We start from the raw sequence: 20,845 nt of genomic DNA on the forward strand, positions 1-20,845 counted from the left end.
AGAATTGTCCGTAAGCCGATTAGCCGATTTCTCTGTCAATGAGAAACGTCCATTTTCTATAGCTATCCATATCGTATCACTCTACATACACAGTATAATTCTTTCATTTCATCGAATCTTCATCCTAACCCCACCAATAATTAAACCAATGGAAAATATATTGTAACCAGTCACTAATGAACACCAGGAAGCACTTTATTATTGTTATTACCACTATCTTGAAAAATGCTTTAAAAATATGGGAGAATTTGCATAAAGTCAGATTTCCACAAGTCAGGTCATCCATAATCTGGGAAGCCCCTGTATATAATTTTATGAGCAGCTTTGATTAGGCAGATAGAAAGAAACCTTTTCCCTTTGCAGATAGATCAATAACTTGGGGTTGGATTTAATGTAATAGGAAGAAATTTTAAAGATCAGTTGTGGAAAAAATTATTGCACCCAATGGTGCTGATGGTTTGGAACTGTCCGAAAGGTTGGTGGGAGTAGAAAATCTCACCCTATTTGGAAAGTGGATGAACACTTCATGTACTATAACCTACAAGGTTACCGACTGAAGATGGAAGTGAAATTAGGCCGGGTCGTACTTTGTTAGTTGTCATGAATTTAATGGGCCAAATGGCCACATTGCCATAAATTTCAATGATCTGTGCCTCTACCAGACACCAAAGCAGCAAACAGGAATTTCCCTTTTCAATGTGGAGGTGGGTCCCACAAAAAAGCCCAAGACAGGAATGTCATTGTACAGAATTAATTTCAAACTGAAGCTGATAGAACATATATAATCAAAGAGGGATCAAATTGTGGGAGAAAAATGCAGTACTTGAACGTATACTAGAAACAATGCCTTGAGAGATGTCCATCACTATACAGCGTAACAAGCTCCAAGACTGCCCACGAGACAAGTTACACCCTGCTTTATCCATCCATTTTACAATTGTTTTATTATTCACTCAAGGGATGTCAGCTTCGCAGGTTCAGCCACTATTTAATTGCCCATCCCTAAGTATCCTTGAGAAGGTGGTGATGAGCTGCCTTCATGAGACACTGCAGTCCTTGAGGTGTGGGTGTAACTAAACACTGTTAGGGAGAGAGTTCCAGGATTTTGACCCAGCGACAGTGAAGGAACGGTGATATATTTCCAAGTCAGGAAAGTGGGTGGCTTGGAGGGCAACTTCCAGGTGCTGGTGTTCCCCGTGCTTTTGCTGCCTTGTCCAGCTGGTGGGTTTAGAAGACGCTGTCTGAGGAGTCTTCGTGAGTCACTGCAGTGCATCCTGCAGATGGTACAAATTGATGCTACAGTGTGTCGGTGGTGGAGTGAGTAAATGGTTGTGGATGGAGTGCCCATCAAGCGGGCTGCTGTGTCCTGCATGATGTCGAATTTCTTGAGTGTTGTTGAAGCTGCACTCATCCAGGCAACACAGAGTATTCCATCACTCTCCTGACTTGAGTTTTGTAGATGATAGTCAGGCTTTGTGGAGTTAGGAGGTGAGTTACTCACCGTAAGGGTCCTTGGCTCTGACTTGCTCTTGTAGCCATACCGTGTATATGGCCATTCCAGTTTAGTTTCTGGTCAAAGTTAACGACATTGTTCTACTTACCACAGTTTCTTTCACTGACCTCCACCGATCAAAGCAATTTTCACAAGTTAAATCACAAATCTGTGCCTGCTCTGCTTGGGTTGGCATAGGTGCATAAGCATTCACTATCTCCCTAGTTTAAAAAGTGATTGTAAAATTTAGAAATGGCAAGCAGACCTATTCTATGCCAACTTGGAAAGGTCAAAGCACACCAATGGAATGGGCCTGCAACACTATGTGGTGTGATCTCCCCAATGCTGCCCCCACCCCAAACGGAAAATATATAACAGTTTCTATATTGGGCATTAAAAGCAATTCAACATCATTCTGAAAATGAGAAATGTTAACAATTTGTGCCATACCGCGCAAAGCATGGGGCTTTAAAACACATCATCCCATCTGCTATATAGTTACTAACTGGTTTAGAAACTTCTATTTCTGCTGAAAAATGCATTTGGTGCCTATTTTTCAATCCAATTAAAATAACTTTTTGGCATTTATTACTGTTTTAAGTAACTCTGCATACGACTTCTCATTTACCAGGCCTGCACAAGGAACAGCGTTTCCCATTTAAAGTGATTTGTGAATACTGGTCGACCTCCACAATGGATTTGAATTGAAAAGAGGTAGCGATTAAAGGCTTTTGAATGAGATGTCCTGCTGACTTTATCAATTCTAGTGAATATGTAATGGTGTAATACAACCTGACAGTTATAGTGTAGGGAGAAAAAAAATACTGACTTTCTCATCAGCAACATTTAAGCAGTCTGATTATAGATCAAATACAAAGCCTAGAAGCAGTAAATTTACAAAAAATAAATTGATCAGTGAGCTGAATAGTCGTATTCAATCTGACAGTGAACCCTGGGATAAAATATCACTAAATTCAGAACGATTAGAGTAAAGCAATTTTCTGTAACAAAATATATTGCTTAAAGCTGTCGGGAACCAAAAGGGTACGTAATAAGCAATGACTACCCATTGGAGATTTAAAGTGTGTATCCAAACAGCCTCATTTTCTGGGTACATATCCACTAGAGGAGTAAAGCAGAGAGTTTTTAGCTTAGCTCACCTGATCATACGCTTGCCCAAGTCAAAGAAGTGTGGATTCAACCCCTTTATGAACCAAATATTCCATGTTTACAATTCCGTGACATGTTGAGAGAAGAGATACGTTGCCAGTTTTGGTTAACAAGCCAAATACCTACTTACCCAGGTAGGCAAAAAAGTTCTTCAAAGTCATTCAGCGGCAAGTATAGAGACTGGTGTGTTATGACTAATATTCGATAACATCAGGAAATGGAGGTTATACAAGCAATATTCATTTGCTTTGTGGGATCTTTTGAGACACCCAGAAAATACTCCAAGGGAACAGTAACTGGACTAGGGCCTACCACTCAATATATGGACAGCCTAGAAATGGAAAGGAACCAGGCAAGGAAACTGGCAGCTTTTACATTAATAGAAACTCATATCTTAATTTATGTGTGGTAACAGAAGTCAAACAATGAAACACATTATAGACTGTCCCCTCTGATCTTTACCCATAGCTGACCCTGGATGGGGTACACTGGCTTCAAAACCCACACATCAATAAGTTGCCACTACGGCCATATGGTAAGAAAAATACACTAAACAGGTTGACATTCTTTCAGATTTCTCTGTCTCTGCATGATTCATCCAAACCCAATCGATTTAGTACAACCTGAAACAGCTATATATATATTTCTCTGCAAGTATTTAGGGTGAATGCAAAATATGTATATTAATACTGTCCTAACAGTTTCCTAAACATCAGAATACAATCAACAATGTGACACAGGACATTGTACTACCATCAGCATATTTTCATCTTTCCTTTTGACATAGGCATTTGGCCTGTCAAGAACCTGCCGATTCCCATAGCAATCCCATTCCCCCACTTATTTTCTGGTAATTTACTGTTTCATATACCCATCAACTTCACCCTGATCCTCCTAACTCCCCATCTATACTAGGGACAATATACAAGAACCAATTAACCCATCAACCAGCACATCTTTAGGTTGAGAGGGGGCCAGAATATCTCGGGGAAATCCATGTGCTCAAAGTGAGAACAGGAAAACTTCTCATAGACAATTCTGGAGGTCAGGATTGACTGGATCTGTGAGACAATAGCCCTAACTGCTGAGCCACTACAGTGCTCATGAAGTCTTAAAGAATAAATTGTAGACGTTCTGAATACCAACATTTCTGAAATTCAGTTTTATTTTAATATTAAACTTGTTCATTCTAAGAATTAGACAATTTCAATATCTTAAGGTTCTAAGCTTCGCTCATTGCTATAATGAACTAATATTCATTTCTCAGTTCAATTAGACACGAATTTCACAAGTTCACCATGTGTAATTACAACTACAATTTGATTGCAATTTATAGAGGTAGACACTTAAGGAGCCTCACAAAGAGAATAGTATTTTTTTAAAGAAACATCTTGGATATTTATGGGCATCTATTCTCAGGTAAGAATGAACAATTAACATTTTGGTGGTGTTCACCTCCTGCTCCCAAATGAGATTGGCTTGAATGCAGATAATATGAATAAATCAGGAAAGTTAATCTCTTTGCAAGTCATACACCCTAAATACCGAATTATAAAACAAAAATACAGAATAAGTTGAATTGAGGACACTGTTTGAACAGTAGTCCTTTATGTTCAAAATGCAAGAATGCATCCACATTCTAAAGAAAAATGCAAAGAGATTCTGAATTAAAACTAGAGCATATTTACAGATAACTCTGTACAAAATTGATTCTAATGTTGAAAAACAGCTTCTGACTCCCTTGAAATCCAAGACAGAAGTACTCTGGAGATTACTACACATAAATTAGAGAACTGTTCATCTCAGTTCTACATGTTAATACAATTGGCAAAAACAAGCAGAAAATACACCCCCTCTTTAAAGGAATTTTAGTTCTCCAGTAGGACCTTTTGCATTCTTAATCTCTATTTTCCCCCAGGTGCAGCTAATTAACACAAGGTCATATGACACAAACTACCGGATCTAACTTTCCCTTAAAACTGGATTTTAAGTGCACACACAATAATTTTCCAATAATGATCATTTATGTACAAGTACTAGCTCTAATTACATTGAATTTTATCTTACCAGTGGACAACCAAATCAGACACCAATGAGGTCCTGTTCTTTGTTCAAATTAAAGTTCAAAGGATAAAAGAAAGAAATAAATTGGTGTCCACAAGTTAACTCGACTCTGAAGAGGAATTTTATTTCCAAACTGGCAAGTAAACTATTTTATTCTCCTTAGATAGGTTCAACAACCCACCCAGAGTACCCTTAAACTAAAAAGGTGGACAGGTTTACTCACAGCCCACTTCGCAAGGCAAGAAAACTCCTAAACTGACATTTCTGTAGCTGTACTCAGGGAGTGGTTATGCTACTTTGACCATTTGGTAAAGCATCTGCTTTAGCCACCTTCCATTTAACAGGAACTTTTAGAAAATAGGTTCCACGATGAGATTGGTTTTATTTCACTGCAAATCAAGATATTGCAAAACTTTCAAAATATATACATCCACTAACTAATATTTTTATGGCTACCTAATTTCATCCCATCACAGATATTGCCTTTCATTTTCTCTGCCTCCTAGACTAGCTTGTTTTCTCTTTCTCAATTCTGAAACATTAAACTGTTTTTCTTTTCACTGATACTGCCTGACCTGTGAGTTTTTCCAGCATTTACTCTTTTTAATTTCAGATTTACAGCACCTGCAGTTTTCCTTTGTCTTTACAAGGATCATCCAATTAAGCATTTTTTAAACTCTTTGATCCCAGCTCCCTCTTTTCTTCTGAGGGGTCCTCTACTTATCTTGCTCACTTTGCATGGATTGTATGTTAATATTGCTTCACTACTGCCTACTGTCAATCCCAAACCCAGATGCATCTTCTCTCCTTCACCTCCCTTCAGGCTTCCTGGTTTGGGCGGGCGGGCGGGCGGGCGGGCGGGGGGGGGGGGGGGGGGGGGGGGGGACATGCTTTCACTCCTGCAGCACTGTAGCTTTCAACTTCGTCATCAGCCGGTATGCAGCAATGTCATGGGGTAGGATTTTCTCTAATATATCTCCCAGTCCAGTCTTCCATTCAGTGACCCAGCCCTTCAACCTCATCGGCATAACCTCAGGACAAACTCACCACTAACCATTCCGCAATGAATATACTGCTCCAAATGCAATGAATGTACTGCTTTAAGTGCAACAGCAAAAGAATAAAAACATATTGCATTTCCTTTGTCTACATCAACAGTTAATCTGCAATTATGGAATATCGCTCTTTTATTCCTCCATTGCAAAACATTGATGGACACAAGGCTAGTTTTGTAAAACATGGCAGCCCAGTAGATTTTCAATGTGATAGACAAAGCAAAGATACATTAACTGTAAAGAGTGGTACAATGTTTGTATTAAAATGGTAAAAACTGACACACCTGATCATTGACACAAATTCCACTGCAAGGCAACATTCTGAAGCCTGACCTTTAAGTGCCACTTCTTTTTGAATATAGAAGACATTTAGTTTTTTAAGGATGTACAAGCCACCGTCATAAGTAGACTTTACAAGACGACTTGAAGAATTTCTACTTTTCCTATATACCTGCATGCATTAAATTTAAACACTAACAGAAGGTCCTGGGGTTATACGAGCCTCACTGTTTGAGACGCTGTCACCTTTTCACGAACATTATAATTAGTTCCTTTAAACAGGATTTCTCATTTTTCCTAAATGCCTTTTGTGGCATTCTCCTAACCCTGCTGTTATGTTACACAGCAGTCCATTTTAAGTACCCAAGGCCCCATTTGCCACTTCAGCCTGTTCCTTATTCTGAAGCCTGCCACAGAACAGGATCCGCGCAGTGGCGAAAGTACAACATTTAGGACCTTCTCATTCATCAGTGTCAGAATGGCATGACAGAGTGCTTATTCACACTTACTCATTGTTATTCAATTTGCTGCTTGTTCTGTGTAAAAATTTGGTGCACTCCGCAGCCCCATCAATTGTGATCATTTTTCACCCTGGTTCCTGGCTGAGAGGCCTAGTCTCTTGGTGGTAATGCTTGCTCCACAGGCCGACATTGCCAATGTACAAAAAGCTGATTTATGAATATGAAACAACTTCAGTGTCAGGGGAGTAAGTTTATCCACAAGAGATTGAAGAAGATCTCCTCTTGCCTTCCTATAGCTGAACTGCTGATCGCCTGCTACACTCTAATTTTATGCAAACGCTCCACACTTCATTACAAGTGTCTGCCAAGAGCATCCCTGGACAAGCCAAGCAATCAAACTATCTTGCACAGCTTGCTGAAAACCAAATTTGTCTTTTGTCAGCACAAATCGTTTAATTTGATGATTTCAGTCCCGAGCAAGCAAAGCATTTTTAATCTTTTGAATGGCTTGGGTCGCAATTTCTAATGCAGCTATTTTTTGCAGCAAACAACTAGAGTGAAACAATATTTAATCCTGCCAATAGAACAAGAGGAAAAAGACAAAAATGTTTAGCATCGTAAATCCAGATGGAAAAATTAAAAATCAATGCACATCCAACTTCCTTTATTATCAATTAAGACCATCACATGGAAAGAAATTCTAAAATGCTTTTAAATACCCATCTACCAGAACTGAGGGAATTGAATGGTCTTCATTCTTGAGAAGTAACACACACACACACACACACACACACACACACACACACACACACACACGACCTTCCAAACATAAAAGATGGAGATAACACCAACCTGAAGATTCCAGTAATTACTTCTATACTGCATTGAAATTAGAGTTTACAATTCACTGACAATTTGGAATAAACTGAGAGGGCTGACTAAATAACTTTCCAAATGAAGTTGTTCTTTCCCCCAATGTTATAAAGCCTTGGGATCACATTTTGAAGACAGCCATTCATTGTTATGTATTCGTCAATCCCAACTTTATAGGGGTGAGAAAACAAACAAAATTATTTTATATTACAAAATAGCTCTTTTTTGCCAGTGTACATTTTTAATAAGGCACAAGATTACAGCTCCCTCTATTAAATTGCAGAATTATATACTTTCAATGAATGTTTTTTGGACAATAAGATATCTATGCAGCAGTAGCAAACTTAGGATCAAGGCAAGGACGATCATAGTATAATTAGAAATACTTGATTAATGCACATTACTAGATATATTCTGGTCAGATGGTCAAGAAATGCATTAACATTGATTCTTTTAATGTTGGAAACTGGTGCAGAAGTAAGGAAATTGGACACTAAGCCAAAGGAAGAATGAGAAGTAATGACAAAAGCTTGTTCAAAGAGGTGCTTATTTTCTTATAAGTCAGTGTCAGTAAGGAGAGCGCCAGGTGAAATGCGTTACATGGTGTAGTTTATCTAAAGCAGAGGTTTGTAGAAGTTATGGAGGGAAGTACATAGAGATCTTTTTAAGAGCGATTTTGTTAAATTATTCTAAATTGTACATTTAATCCTCCTATAAAGCTACACTTTTGTTTGCTGCATCAGCCACTCAATACAGATTAAAGAATTAATACTGGGATTTCACTAAAAATATTCAACTGAAACTGAAGAAAGTTAAACATGTCAGTGGAAAGGAGCTGGAAATATGCATGTAAATTTTTAAAGTCATTATTGGATTCACTGATTAATTGTCCTTTCTCTCCAATACTAATTCAACCTAATCACCACCTTCTCCAAAAAAAATCACAATGATAGAAATCAGCTCTACACCCAGTAACAAAAAAAGGTAAAAGAATGATTTCCTCTAACCCCACAAAATAAGTTTTCAATTCATTTGAAGAACACCAATATCTCAAAAGCATGATTTTACTGAAATTTTCAAGAGTAACTATCTCGACAAATAGGGAATTGATTTCCGTAAAACTTTATAATGAAAATGGGTTAAATAATAAGCAATATTGACATTGTTCCCTATTCTCTAACACAGGAAAATGGACACAGTTTACTGTAAATCTATTCTCAATATTTAAGAGTGTAAACTTTAGGAGGTACCACGATTTTAAATTAAGTGAACTGGATATATTGCCAGAATAGTACATATGGGTACTTTAATCCTCCTGCAATCACAAGTTGGAGGAAAAAACTCATAATGAAGTACTGGGATCAGTCATTATTGTTTTCTAAGCTCTGAAAAATTGGCTTTTCTGCCCGTATAATTCTCCAGCTTTTTGCACAGACCCATAGGTCCAGCATCACTGTCAATGTAACAAATCGGAGTTTGAAAAAAACTGGCAGTGACTTAAACTGAAGAGCTATAGTTCCTGGGATAGGCTTTGGTGAAGGTCTGCTTTACATACAAGCAAGAACTCCTCCCTAACCCTAACCCTTTCCACCAAACCACTTGCAAACAACAAAAAGACTCAGTTTCGAAGACTTGAGCACCAATTGTACAAGATATTATTACTTTTAAGTGACAGATCTTGCAGGAACACAAACATTTAAAAAAAAGCAAATCGTGAATTTGAAATAAACAAATGTCTAATTGGTTGACAATGGGACAATTACTAAGTATGAGTCTTACAGCACGGAAACAGACCCTTAGGTCAACCCAAGGAGGTTGAGGGAGGAAATGAGAGCACTTGGGAGAAAACCCACACAGTCAGAGAGGGAACGTGCAAACTCCACACAGACAGCACTGGAGGTCAGGACCGAACCCATGTTGCTGGATCTGGGAGGTAGCAGCTCCAGAAGCTATGCTACTGTGACGCATTCAATTACTAACATTTCACAAGGCACAAGGACAGAAATGTACCAGCATCATTTTCCAAGATGAGTCAACTGTGGCCAGCAGCAGCAACAAGGAAGACCATGGAAGATGGGAGGAAAAAATGAATTAATGAAACAATGAAAACTCACCATTCCAGCAGCAGCCATGCTGAATCCACGTGAAGTAAACCTGAGCCAGAACATGCTCAACCCTGCTGTGTTCATGCAACTCAATCTCCCCGAGGGTCCCCACAGCAGAGCAACGGCTCTAATGCACTGTGTTGGGTGGCTGTTCATGATGCCCGGAAATTATCTAACTACAAGAAGGTATACTTGTGTCTTGCATGCCAAAGGCTCTCAGTTTACGTCTCATACAAAAGAGGACAATCTCTACAGTGCAGCACTGCCTCAGTAAAGAGATGTGCTGCTGTCTCTCATGTCATCTGTCACCTGCTGACTCAAGAAGCAATAGGGCATCCAGTTACTCTCGGGCAGCTTTATAGCAGCAAGTGAACTGGTCACCTGTGCTCCTGTTTTTCATCCAGAAGATAGGCAAAATGATGACAGTTTCAATCTCTAAGTTGTGACGTGAACATTTTCTGCCGCATTCCAGAGTACAACCCTTGCCATGGCTAACAGTGCGTAAATGTATCTACTGTATACAATCCATGCAAACTTACCAGTGCAATTCCACAATGAGCATTTCTGCATAGTATTGACAAAGGTATTGGTGTCATGGGAAGTAATGTATAATTCATGCTGGGTTCCAGCTGACTCCAGCAAACAGTGGTTTGCAATACCAAAAAATCAGCTCCAACATCTACTTTGGCTTCATACAACATGTCCCATAACTGCAAAGTACTGCCAAACCAAGTTCATTGATCTCCTGGACACTGAACTGAATAATGGATTGGAATGCAAGGAGTGTTACCTATGCATTCCATAAATTTAAAACATGCTGCCTGGAAGCAAAGTTCTGAATAAATATATAAGCCAGGTATCTCTTCAGGCCAAGCCAATCAAACTTACATTTGGGTGATACAAGTTGTGTCAATTATTAAAAGTGGATGGAAACTGTTAGCAATTATTCAACTAATCAGCAGCAAGAATCCGAAGTAATAAGAAAAAGCTGAGATCTTAATGATCAAAAACAAATACAATAAAGAAATAGATGAATCTCAGTGTGAACGGGAGATAAAATGCATTTCTCAAGACATTTCTTGGAGAATTTTAAAAACAAGTTTTTTTTTGTGTTTCATTAGTAACTCCACAATTCCATTTTAAAAGCTTTAGCACATTTATCTTTCATTACGCCTGTGAATACTGTACAAATCTCCATTCTGTACGTGATATAGCAGATTAAAATAGCAGCGACATCTGTATCCCACATCCACTCTCCAAATCACCAGATTACTGGACACCCTTTCTGAGGGCAAGATGGGGGAAGGAGAATAATTTTTCATGAGTGATTAACCATTACCTTTCGCTGCAGTTACCCATGCTAAAGCTGGACTTGGCTGCATTGAATATTTTGGATGAGACAAAAATACAATTCAGAAAACAACCCCACGGGTACGAAAGGAACCATGGTACTGTTTGACAGTTTTCTTTTTACAGAAGCTCTCATGAGACTGACAATGAAAGGATCAAAAGGCAATTGGTTCACAAGTAATGTTATACACTGGGCACAAGAAATGAAGCTGTTTAAGAATTTACAATCTTTTCAGAAAAATATCAAGATAACTCCCTCTTTACTCCCTTTCTGCCCAACATGAGCCTAGCCCACTTGAAGACCAAATAAACTGGATTTTAAAAAAGAGCGGGTCAGTCAACAAAAGACTGAGCAGAACAGTTTACAGCATTTTCAATGATCATCTCTGACCTATTTAAAGTGCACTGTGCAGCACACTTGCACGATTTTCTGTGTATGCATCTTAAATGAAAGTGCCTTAAAACTTGAAAAAACAATGCACCCCAAGAAGCAAGTAAAATCTCTGTATCGCAAACTGCACATCAATACGTTGTACATGCAAATTCCAAAACAATTACATGCTTCAGATTTTGAGGGAGCCTCTTGACAGACCAGGTTTGGGTTCAATTTTAATGCAATGACACCATCTACTGGCTTACAAAGCGTTTTGCCGCTGTCTGAGATGCACTTCAAAAATGCAAATCGCACGCTTAGCAAAGCAGAAATAATTTATTCCAGCTTGTACTACCCTGCTGCTTATACTGTTTTATTTATGTAAAGGAACATAGACTGGGGATATGCAGTTAGAATTTGTACATTTTCATAAGCAATGGTTGTAGGCAACCATTAGGGGACTGTAAAATACACAACAGTGGAGCATATAAATAAATCATGCTACATAAGCCTCAACTTCCTTCAATATTAAAAACACCAAATGCGCTACACTACAAATTTATGTGCGCTGTTAAAAGAGTTTGTTCTTGCATTTGCAGGATGCAGTTTTGTGAAGAAGCAGACTGTACAGGCATACAGCAGCTGTCTGATCATCCAGTGGATGGTGCAAGTCAAACAGGAGAAGCCGATGTTGGTTAGATTTTCTGCAGACCTCTGCTACTGTTTCACATTAATATGTAGCTCCCTGGTTCAAAGGCATAACGTTCTGGCCAGACTAAATTATGCAATTTAGTACAATAAATTACTACAGCTACCAACAATACATGTCTATTTACTTCGATGGCCATGCTGATGTATTGCTTGGCACACAGTAGCACTTTGTATTACATTTACACACTGTAAATACTAAAGTAATTGCAACTTTTTAAAAGAATATTTTTTGCAAAAGAGATACTAAATCTCACAACTGAAAACATTACAAGCACATTATACGAATTAGTGACAGGTAACTGCCACAATACACTGGGAGATCAAACTCGACAGTGGAGCCACAGACAATTAAGATAATTAGCAATAGTACAACTTAAACAATACCTATAATATAACAATAAATTCCAAGATGCATTCCAAAAGCGATGGCTGGGGAGGAAAGAGTCTGGGAATAGGTGGAGCAGAGAGACACACATCAGGAATCAGATATGGTTGAAGTCAGGAGGAAATGGGAGGTAGAAAGATGTAGAAGAAAAATACCAGGATTCAGCTGTATGAAAGGGCGTAAGAAACTTGTTATGGTAAGGAGAGGTGCGAGGGATACCATGAGGCTATAGAAGACCATAAGATATAGGAGCAGAATTAGGCCATTCAGCCCATCCAATCTGCTCCACCATTTAATCATGTCTGAATGTTTTTTTTACAGCCCATTCTCCTGCCTTCTCCCCATAACCCTTAACCTCCTTACCGACAAGAACCTATCAATCTCTGCCTTAAATACACCAATGACTTGGCCTTCACAGCCCTCTGTGGCAACGAATTCCACAGATTCACCACCCTCTGGCTGAAGAAATTCCTCCTCATCTCAGTTTTAGAGGGAGTTCACAGAAGGGCTCTGAAATTAACACTGGGGGATGGAGAGCAAGCAGAGGTGATGGTTGTAGGATCCAGGGTTTTGAACACATTAATTGCAGATGGAAAGTAAAAACATGGGCTTACAGTATATAGGATTCACAAAATCAGTGTCTGAAATTGATTCACAGCCAACGGGACCTTTATAAAGCACAATTAAGGTTGCAATGCAGAGAGAAAAAAAGCAGCCAAAATCGATTCACAGCCAACGGGACCTTTATAAAGCACGATTAAGGCTGTAATGCAGAGAGAAAAAAGCAGCCAAAATGCCATGAACGGCAAGTTAATGACGCGGAGCAATTGGTGAGGTAGGAAAGATACAGAGGGTAGAGGTAGAGGTTCAGTTCAAATCACTTGACCAAGCCGTCAAGGATGATATTCTAAAATATTCAAAAAACTGCAGGCGTTTGAAATCTGAAATAAAAACAGAAAATGCTGGAGATACTCAGCAGGTCAGGCAGCATCTGTAGAGAAATGTTATGGACTCAGTGAAAGTCCCTTTAAGATAGAGAGTGTGTGTGTATGTGTGTATGGGGCGTGCTTACGTCAATAGAAGATAAAGGACGTAATGACGTTGTTGAAGAGGTCAGAAGAAGAAGAAAGAGAGAGAGAGAAGGGAGAGAGACACCAGCCTGCTTGTTTTCTCTATCGATGGATGAGAAACAATAACTGTGTTTGCCACTGAAATCCATGTATGGAAGTTGGAAGTAATCCGGTGGAGTTCACTTTGTTGCTGACCTGTAGAAGGAAACAGGTATTTGTGTGTGGACGACCACGGTTCGGATGCTTTTCGGGGTGAGGAAGTCACTACCGAGTAAACACTGAAGTGTCGTTTGGGTTCCATCATGGAACATTTGGATTTCGTATGTACTCTCTCTATGTTTTTCTACATCTACATCTTATCTTCAGACAACGGTGGTTGTTGAAGAAGCCCTTGCTCATGTTTCACCTTATGGCTTGCGGAACTGAACTTTAAGAACCATTCAGGAACGCAGAACATCGGTAATTACCCATGATGTTGATGTTGGGGATGCAAAACCAATCAAACAACACCCATATCGAATGAATGTGGAAAAAAGTGAACTCCACCGGATTACTTCCAACTTCCATACATGGATTTCAGTGGCAAACACAGTTATTGTTTCTCATCCATCGATAGAGAAAACAAGCAGGCTGGTGTCTCTCTCCCTTCTCTCTCTCTCTTTCTTCTTCTTCTGACCTCTTCAACAACGTCATTACGTCCTTTATCTTCTATTGACGTAAGCACGCCCCATACACACATACACACACACTCTCTATCTTAAAGGGACTTTCACTGAGTCCATAAACATTTCATGGCAATTGCCTTCCATCGGAACTGTTTCAGCAGTATCGCCAGCACATTCTGATTTTATTAGGGAGATGCTTGGATTCGTCTCAGTGAAACCAGATGGCTTTGCTGACTGGAAGCCACCAGATTTACGAGGATGATTCCTGGAATGAAAGGGCTTAAATACAATGAGCATTTGTCGGCTCTTCAACTGTACTCATTGGAGTACAGAAGAATGAGAGGGGACCTCATAAAAACATTTAAAATGTTGAAAGGACTGGACAGATTAGATGTGGCCAAGCTGTTTCCCTTGGTGGGTGAGTCCAGGACCAGGACTAGAGGGCACAATCTTAGAATTAGAGGGTACAGGTTTAAAACAGAGATGAGGAGAAATTTCTTTAGCCAGAGAATAGTGAATTTATGGAATTCCTTGTCACATACAGCAGTGGAGGCTAGATCACTGGTGGCTTTTAAGGAGATAGATAGATATCTAATTAGTCAAGGTATCAAGGGATATGGGGATAAGGCTGGAAATTGGGGTTAGAATAGTTTTTTTTTCTCATTGCTCCCCTGCCTCCCCCCACCCATTTCTCATTCTTTTTCTTTTTTCTCCCTTTTCTTTGGAGCAGACTTGATGGGCCGAATGGCCTACTTCTGCTCCCTTGTCTTGTGATCTTGTGATTTTGATCCAATCAGCACAGCAATTACTATGCAATCAAGGGAAAATATATGAAAAATAGAAAGGATTCACTGGTGGAATATTGGGTCAAATACATTAGAATGATGTTAAAACCACTGGTGATGAGCAGTGCAACCATAACAGCGCATCTGTGAAGCAGAGGAAAGATGGCAGTAGAGGATACCACTACCCAACATCTTGAAGGCTTTAGAGTGTGCCGAGGGGAGAAGGTACATCACAAACTAAAGTGCTTTAACAGAGATGAGGGGACATATAACAGAACACAAACAGCGGACGGCAATGCAAGGAACAGATATTAATGCAATCAAAAATTATAATTGGGCAAATAGCTGAATAAGTTGGAGAAGGAACAATGTCAAAGTGAAAGCAATTCACAAGTGTAAATTTTATTTTTAAACCACCTCCACACTTACAAGTGACAATCTTCCATTTTAGTCAGGCTCACAAATCCAGAACCCATTTATAAGATCTGTTGCATAGGAGAATGCCATTTATTCCATTGTGTATGTCCTGGCTTCTCCTCTTCTCTATCCCCATAAGTCAGTTTTCTTTTCAAATATTTTACCAATAAATGACCGATACCAACTCAAATTTAGCGCTATTGCAGTGGAAAACTCAATTAGTGTGTGTAAGATGGCAATGCCCCAGCGCAAAATAATGTCTGCTCCCTGTTTACTTCCTCAAGCAAAGAATGTTCAGCAAACAAAGAAAAACTCACCCATAGTTACATATGGCAATGTATCAGTTGATCCATGTGGATAAATGCTGTAAAGATGGGGGCCAGTACAGTCTACTCCACCAAGTACTAGTGCTGCACCAATGTATCCTTGGTATCTAGTTCAGGAAAGAGGAATAGGTTATTTATTTGCTAGTAGAGGTGCATGTTTAAAGGATCTGAAAGTATTTCAAGCATAAACAGGCCTTAAAAAATGTGAACGACAATATTTATTTGTTATGATTACATACAAATGTTGAAGAATAAAAACCGTAAATATTTATTCACCAACATTCACAAATGCCTCACTGTCAAAGTACCAATGGGTGCTCTCTCTCACCCAGAGTTAGCATCCTACCTTTGCTTGCTGTCTCACTCAAGGTCAGGAACTCCAAAATCAGAAAGATTCTTTAACTACGTCATTCCTCACCACAATAACAATACAAAAAATGATGCAAATGTACAAATTCATCTCAGTATTTATTTGATTCAAATGCAGGCAGTGCAGTGGGCTCTCAACTAGCGAAATTACCAAAGACATTTTGATTTCCTGTGGTACAATTAAATTTATTAATCCAATTTATATTGTGCCTCATCTAACAACAAACCAGAAGTTAGACACAACTAACAATCACCAAAATTTAGGAATTGTAATCCATTAATTGAAAAAACAAAATTTTGCATATGATAGTAACTTAGAAAAAGCAAAAAATGGTGGGAGCAGTAGGTGAATTAACATCTGTGGAAAAAGTTAATGCTCAGAAATACTTACAAGTTTTCTCTTTCAGTTGACACTGCTATATAAGGAGCGTTTCAAGCATTTTCTGCTCCTAATTCAAAGCTATTCTAATCAACATATATATGACTGTACACATGTCTGAAGCACTAAGCTCCTATTTTGCTGTCATCTAGCTCAATTTATTACTGGATAATTCATTTCCTTTAAGCACCTTAACAAAACTTTTAAGAGATTAGACTGTTCCTGACACTAAACAAATGAGTGACCATCTCAGTTGTTATAGATCAAGAGCAAGACACACTTTTCAGCAGAGAAGGAAATTAAAAAAACTAGCATGACACAAAAGTTTACAGTAGTTATGCTTTCAATTAAAGACAGCATTTGAGTTATTAGTTTTAACCAACAACATGCTGGGTCTAAGAATCAGTAAGCAAACACTTTATACTTTAGTCAATAGTGAATAGATGAGGATGAAAGTTTAGGCAAGTCAGACAGATCTGCAGCAATAAATTAATTACAGAGAGCTTAATCTGCCAGGTAGAGAGATAAAACAAAATTGATCATTAAACTGGTGGCAGGGTTCCTTGAACACAGCAGGGCTGATTAAATAAATCATATGTTTTGTCTGATAAGGGAAGTCAAGCCAAATCTGTTTTAGGATTGTGGGTTAGTCTGCTTATTGTTACTGAAATAGTAATTCTGAGACCCAAACTAAATTCAGAGGCAGCAAGTGCAAACCCATTCAATTGAGTTTTTAAAGTTCTGGAAGTACCACTCTTCCTAAAAGTGACTTTAAAATTCAGAATCCCATAAATACTGAAGTATTTCCAGGAAAAGCCTAATAGTCTGGTCTATGGGAGACTCCTGTCCACCACTAACATGCTGACTCACTGCTGTCTGGCCTATAGGTGTCTCCGGTCCACCTCTAATATGCTGACTCATCGCTCTCCTCTGGCATGGTTTCGTAAATCACTCAGCTATATGAAATACTGCCTGCTCAAGAAGCAAGCGCCTTATTAGTACTAACTAAGGGGCTGCAAGTTCTGGCTTTTAGCAGTACAGACTTCATGAGAACATTTACTAATGCTGACAATCTGAAGGTAGAATCCTTGGGTAAGTTATCTAACTTAGGTCAACATTGATAATAGCAAGCTTAAGATAGGAAAACTGGACTGGAAATTTGCCAAATTCAGTGAGGTGACAACCCAAATTACTTAAAGAAATAAAATGGCAATAAAATAGCAAGCTAAACTTATGAGAGATTTCAATGCAAATTAGATATGGCACTGTCTCATCAACAGGAAGGGTTTCAGCAATGATTATTTTTTTTAAATGGCATTTAATAGATATAAGGTTATAACATCTTAATGAGGAAGGTAAACAATGTTAAAAGGATTAAAGTATGATGAGGCAAACTAAAGCACATGGAACAAATTAGTGGTTCCTGTAAAAGGAAAATAGCAAGAAGTTTGAAAAGTAGAGAAATAAAAGTTTTGGTCTATAGGGACAGGAACCTAAAAGACAAAGGTTATCCTGAGAAGATATCAAAACAGGTCTCAAAGAACTCCGCAGACACAAGAGATTGCAGATGCTGGCTATCTCCCCTTTACTCTCAGTCCAGATGAAGAGTCTCAACCCGAAACACTGTCCATTTCACTCCACGGATGCTGCCTGACCCACTAAGTTCCACCATCAGTTTGTTTTTTGCTTAAAGAACTCCGCATTGTTTTTTTTGTTAAAAGAGACAGACAGACATTAGTGGGACCAAGAAGCACAGTGGGCACACTCAAGCAAATGTGGTCACAACAGGAGATAAACATTTAAAAGTACACATCAACTTAAAATCATTCAGATAAAAAGGGTGTATTCTTTTTCATTTAAGTAACTTGTTATGCCATGTGGTGGAAGGAGCAAAATGAGAGCCAACCTCAAAGCTTTAGCCAGTGGAAATCGTGACCAGTTCAGATAAAATGACAGATATCCTATCCCAAAAGACACAGCTTTGAGGAGAGGTTCACGATTACCTTCTCAGGGCAAGTACAGTGCAGCAATGAAAATAAATGTCATCTTTCCCAGTATTGTTTATTTCCTTAAGAACAAATGGAAAATTCACCAGGCCCACATGGCACACATTCCCAGAGCAAGACACGTGGTTTGGGAACTGGTGATTTTTGTTTTATGACAAAAAGCTCAGAGGGTAGCTGTTGAGCAGCACTCGTTAAGAAAAAGGAAAAAGCAAATAAATTATAAGATAATTAATCTGTGCAGTGATGGAATGAAGTTCATTAACACTTCCAAAAGCGCAGGCTACTCAGGGACATTAGGCAGTGGTTTGTAAAGGGCAAATTGTGCTGGACTGATTTAATTGGATCTTTAGAGGAAATCAAAGACTGTTTGGATATAATATGGAAAATATAATATTTCAAGTCATTGACAAAATACCAGAGTCTATTAAGGCATATGGTGTCAAAGGAATGTAACCTTGTGGCTACAGAGATAGACAAGGTAGGATTATCAAAATGCTTTGGGGATCTGTGCTGGGACCTCTTCTGTTTAATATAAGCCACAAGGACAACGGTAAATTTTTGTGACACAAAAATTAATTTCCAGGCAAATAATGTGCAGTGGTGTGATATGGGACAAAAGTCTAAACATTAAGACTCTTAATAGACTAAAAGAACAGATCCAAGTGCGCAGTTATATTATTGCCCTCATTTCAGATATAAAAAGCATTGTCCTAAGCAGGTAACAACCGCTGAAGATTACACTCCCATCAGCCAGAAAACATTCCAGCCATTTTTTGAAATGACCACTTCCTCAGCCTGCTCACAATTTATACTAAATGAAGCCCCTTGCATCTGCACATTTCTTGCCACAACATTTTCTTCTCTACTGAAGAAAACAGCTCTGTGTGAGGGGAGGGTGGGCAAGCCACTAGTGCTTTGCTTGATGGGAAGGACAGCTATTGACATCAATGGGCATCCAGAGGTAAGGGCACACAAAATGATGCCTGGTCACTACTTGTATCAGTGCTGCCTCTTCAAGCAATCACTCATGCAAGCAGCAACTGCTGCCTAGCCTTTTACTGCTGGACTCTAGTACCCCTCTTCCCCTTTTGATATCCTTTTCAGTAGTTGGAGTCTGCAGGACTTGGAGGGCGATGATTCAGAGTAATACTGCACAGAAACAAGTCCTTCAGCCCAACTCATCCGCACTAATCAAAGATGCCCACCTATGCTAGTCCCATTGGCCCAAATCCCACTAAACCGTTTCAATCCATGTACCTGTTGAAATGTCTTTTAAATATTGTTATTGAACCTGCCTCAACCACTTCCTCTAGCAGCTTGTTCCACGTACACACAACCCTCTGCAAGAAGAAGTTACCCCTCAGGTCCATTAAAGCCTTTCCCCCCCTCACCTTAAACCCATTTCCTCTACTTTTTGATTTCCTTTCTCTGAGAAAAAGACTGTGTGCATTCACCCTATCCATGCCCCTCATGATTTTATACACCTTTAAGGTCACCCCTCAGTCTCCTACGCTACAAGGAATAAAGTCCCAGCCTGCCCAACCTCTCCCTATAACTCAACCCTCAAGTCCTAGCACCATTCTCGTAAATCTTCTTTGCACTCTTTCCAGCTTAATGACTGCAAAACAGCAGCCTGGGGCCTTCTGCATCCAAAGGTAGACAAAGTCTCATAAATGAGCATCCCGAGTGATAACACCCCAGATATTCTGTTATTGATACCAGAGGAAATTAAAAAAAAATAGGATATTCAGCTCTGAGCCTCATCTCAATACAATCATGGCTGACCTCTATCACAAACACCGTATCTATATCCTCTTCCTCACATCCCTACATGCATTTTGTGCCCAGAAATCTCTTTTCCTTAAATATATTCAGCAACTTCGCCTCCAGACTAGAGACAGAGAACTCCACCAGTTCACCAACCGCTAGGTAAAGAGATTTCTCAGCTCAATCCTAAGTGACTTTTCTTATATCGCACAACTGAGTTCTGGTTCTAGACACCCCTGCTGAGGGAAGCGTCCTCTCTGCATTCAGCCTATTGAGCCTGTACTGAGAAGTCTGGAGCAGAAGATTGCAAAGTTTGACTCAGAGACAACGAGCACTGTCTAATGAGCCTCATGAAGACTACTAAAGTAGAAGAGTAGCTTGCTCTGCGGCCGACAATCTGAAGATTCAGCAGCTGAGTAGCAGCGCACCGAGCGAACCACACGTGAATAGGTAACAGGAATGTATGAGATCTAGTATCCCCATCAGCCGGGGTTGCTAGACAGGCAAGGATAGTAAGAGAGCGAGTTCCTCTCTGCAGGGTGATCGACACCCACAGCCTGAGCTTAACCAATGCTGCATTATCCTTCAATGTTTGCTCTATCCCTCCCAAGCACCAGCAGCAAAACCGGCACAAGGTGGGTCACTCAGCACTAGAATAGTCGTCATTCGATGAACACTTGCAAGCTTCAGTGACAAGGAAACGAAGCCCAGGAAGCAGCAGCCTGGGGAGCAGCACTGAAAAA

The 20,845-nt window shown here is 39.4% G+C and overlaps 1 protein-coding gene across 1 annotated transcript in view; it reads right to left on the reverse strand.

Moving 5' to 3' along the window:
- Window positions 1-20,845, reverse strand: part of psmb7 (proteasome 20S subunit beta 7) — a 50,483-nt gene that overhangs the window by 21,987 nt on the left and 7,651 nt on the right. Inside the window, exon 5 of the mRNA XM_052036942.1 lies at window positions 15,573-15,688. Within this exon, the coding sequence (XP_051892902.1) occupies window positions 15,573-15,688 (116 nt within the window). The remainder of the gene's footprint in view (window positions 1-15,572; window positions 15,689-20,845) is intronic.

This window comes from Pristis pectinata, chromosome 23 (assembly GCF_009764475.1).
Source record: "Pristis pectinata isolate sPriPec2 chromosome 23, sPriPec2.1.pri, whole genome shotgun sequence".
NCBI lineage: Eukaryota > Metazoa > Chordata > Chondrichthyes > Rhinopristiformes > Pristidae > Pristis > Pristis pectinata.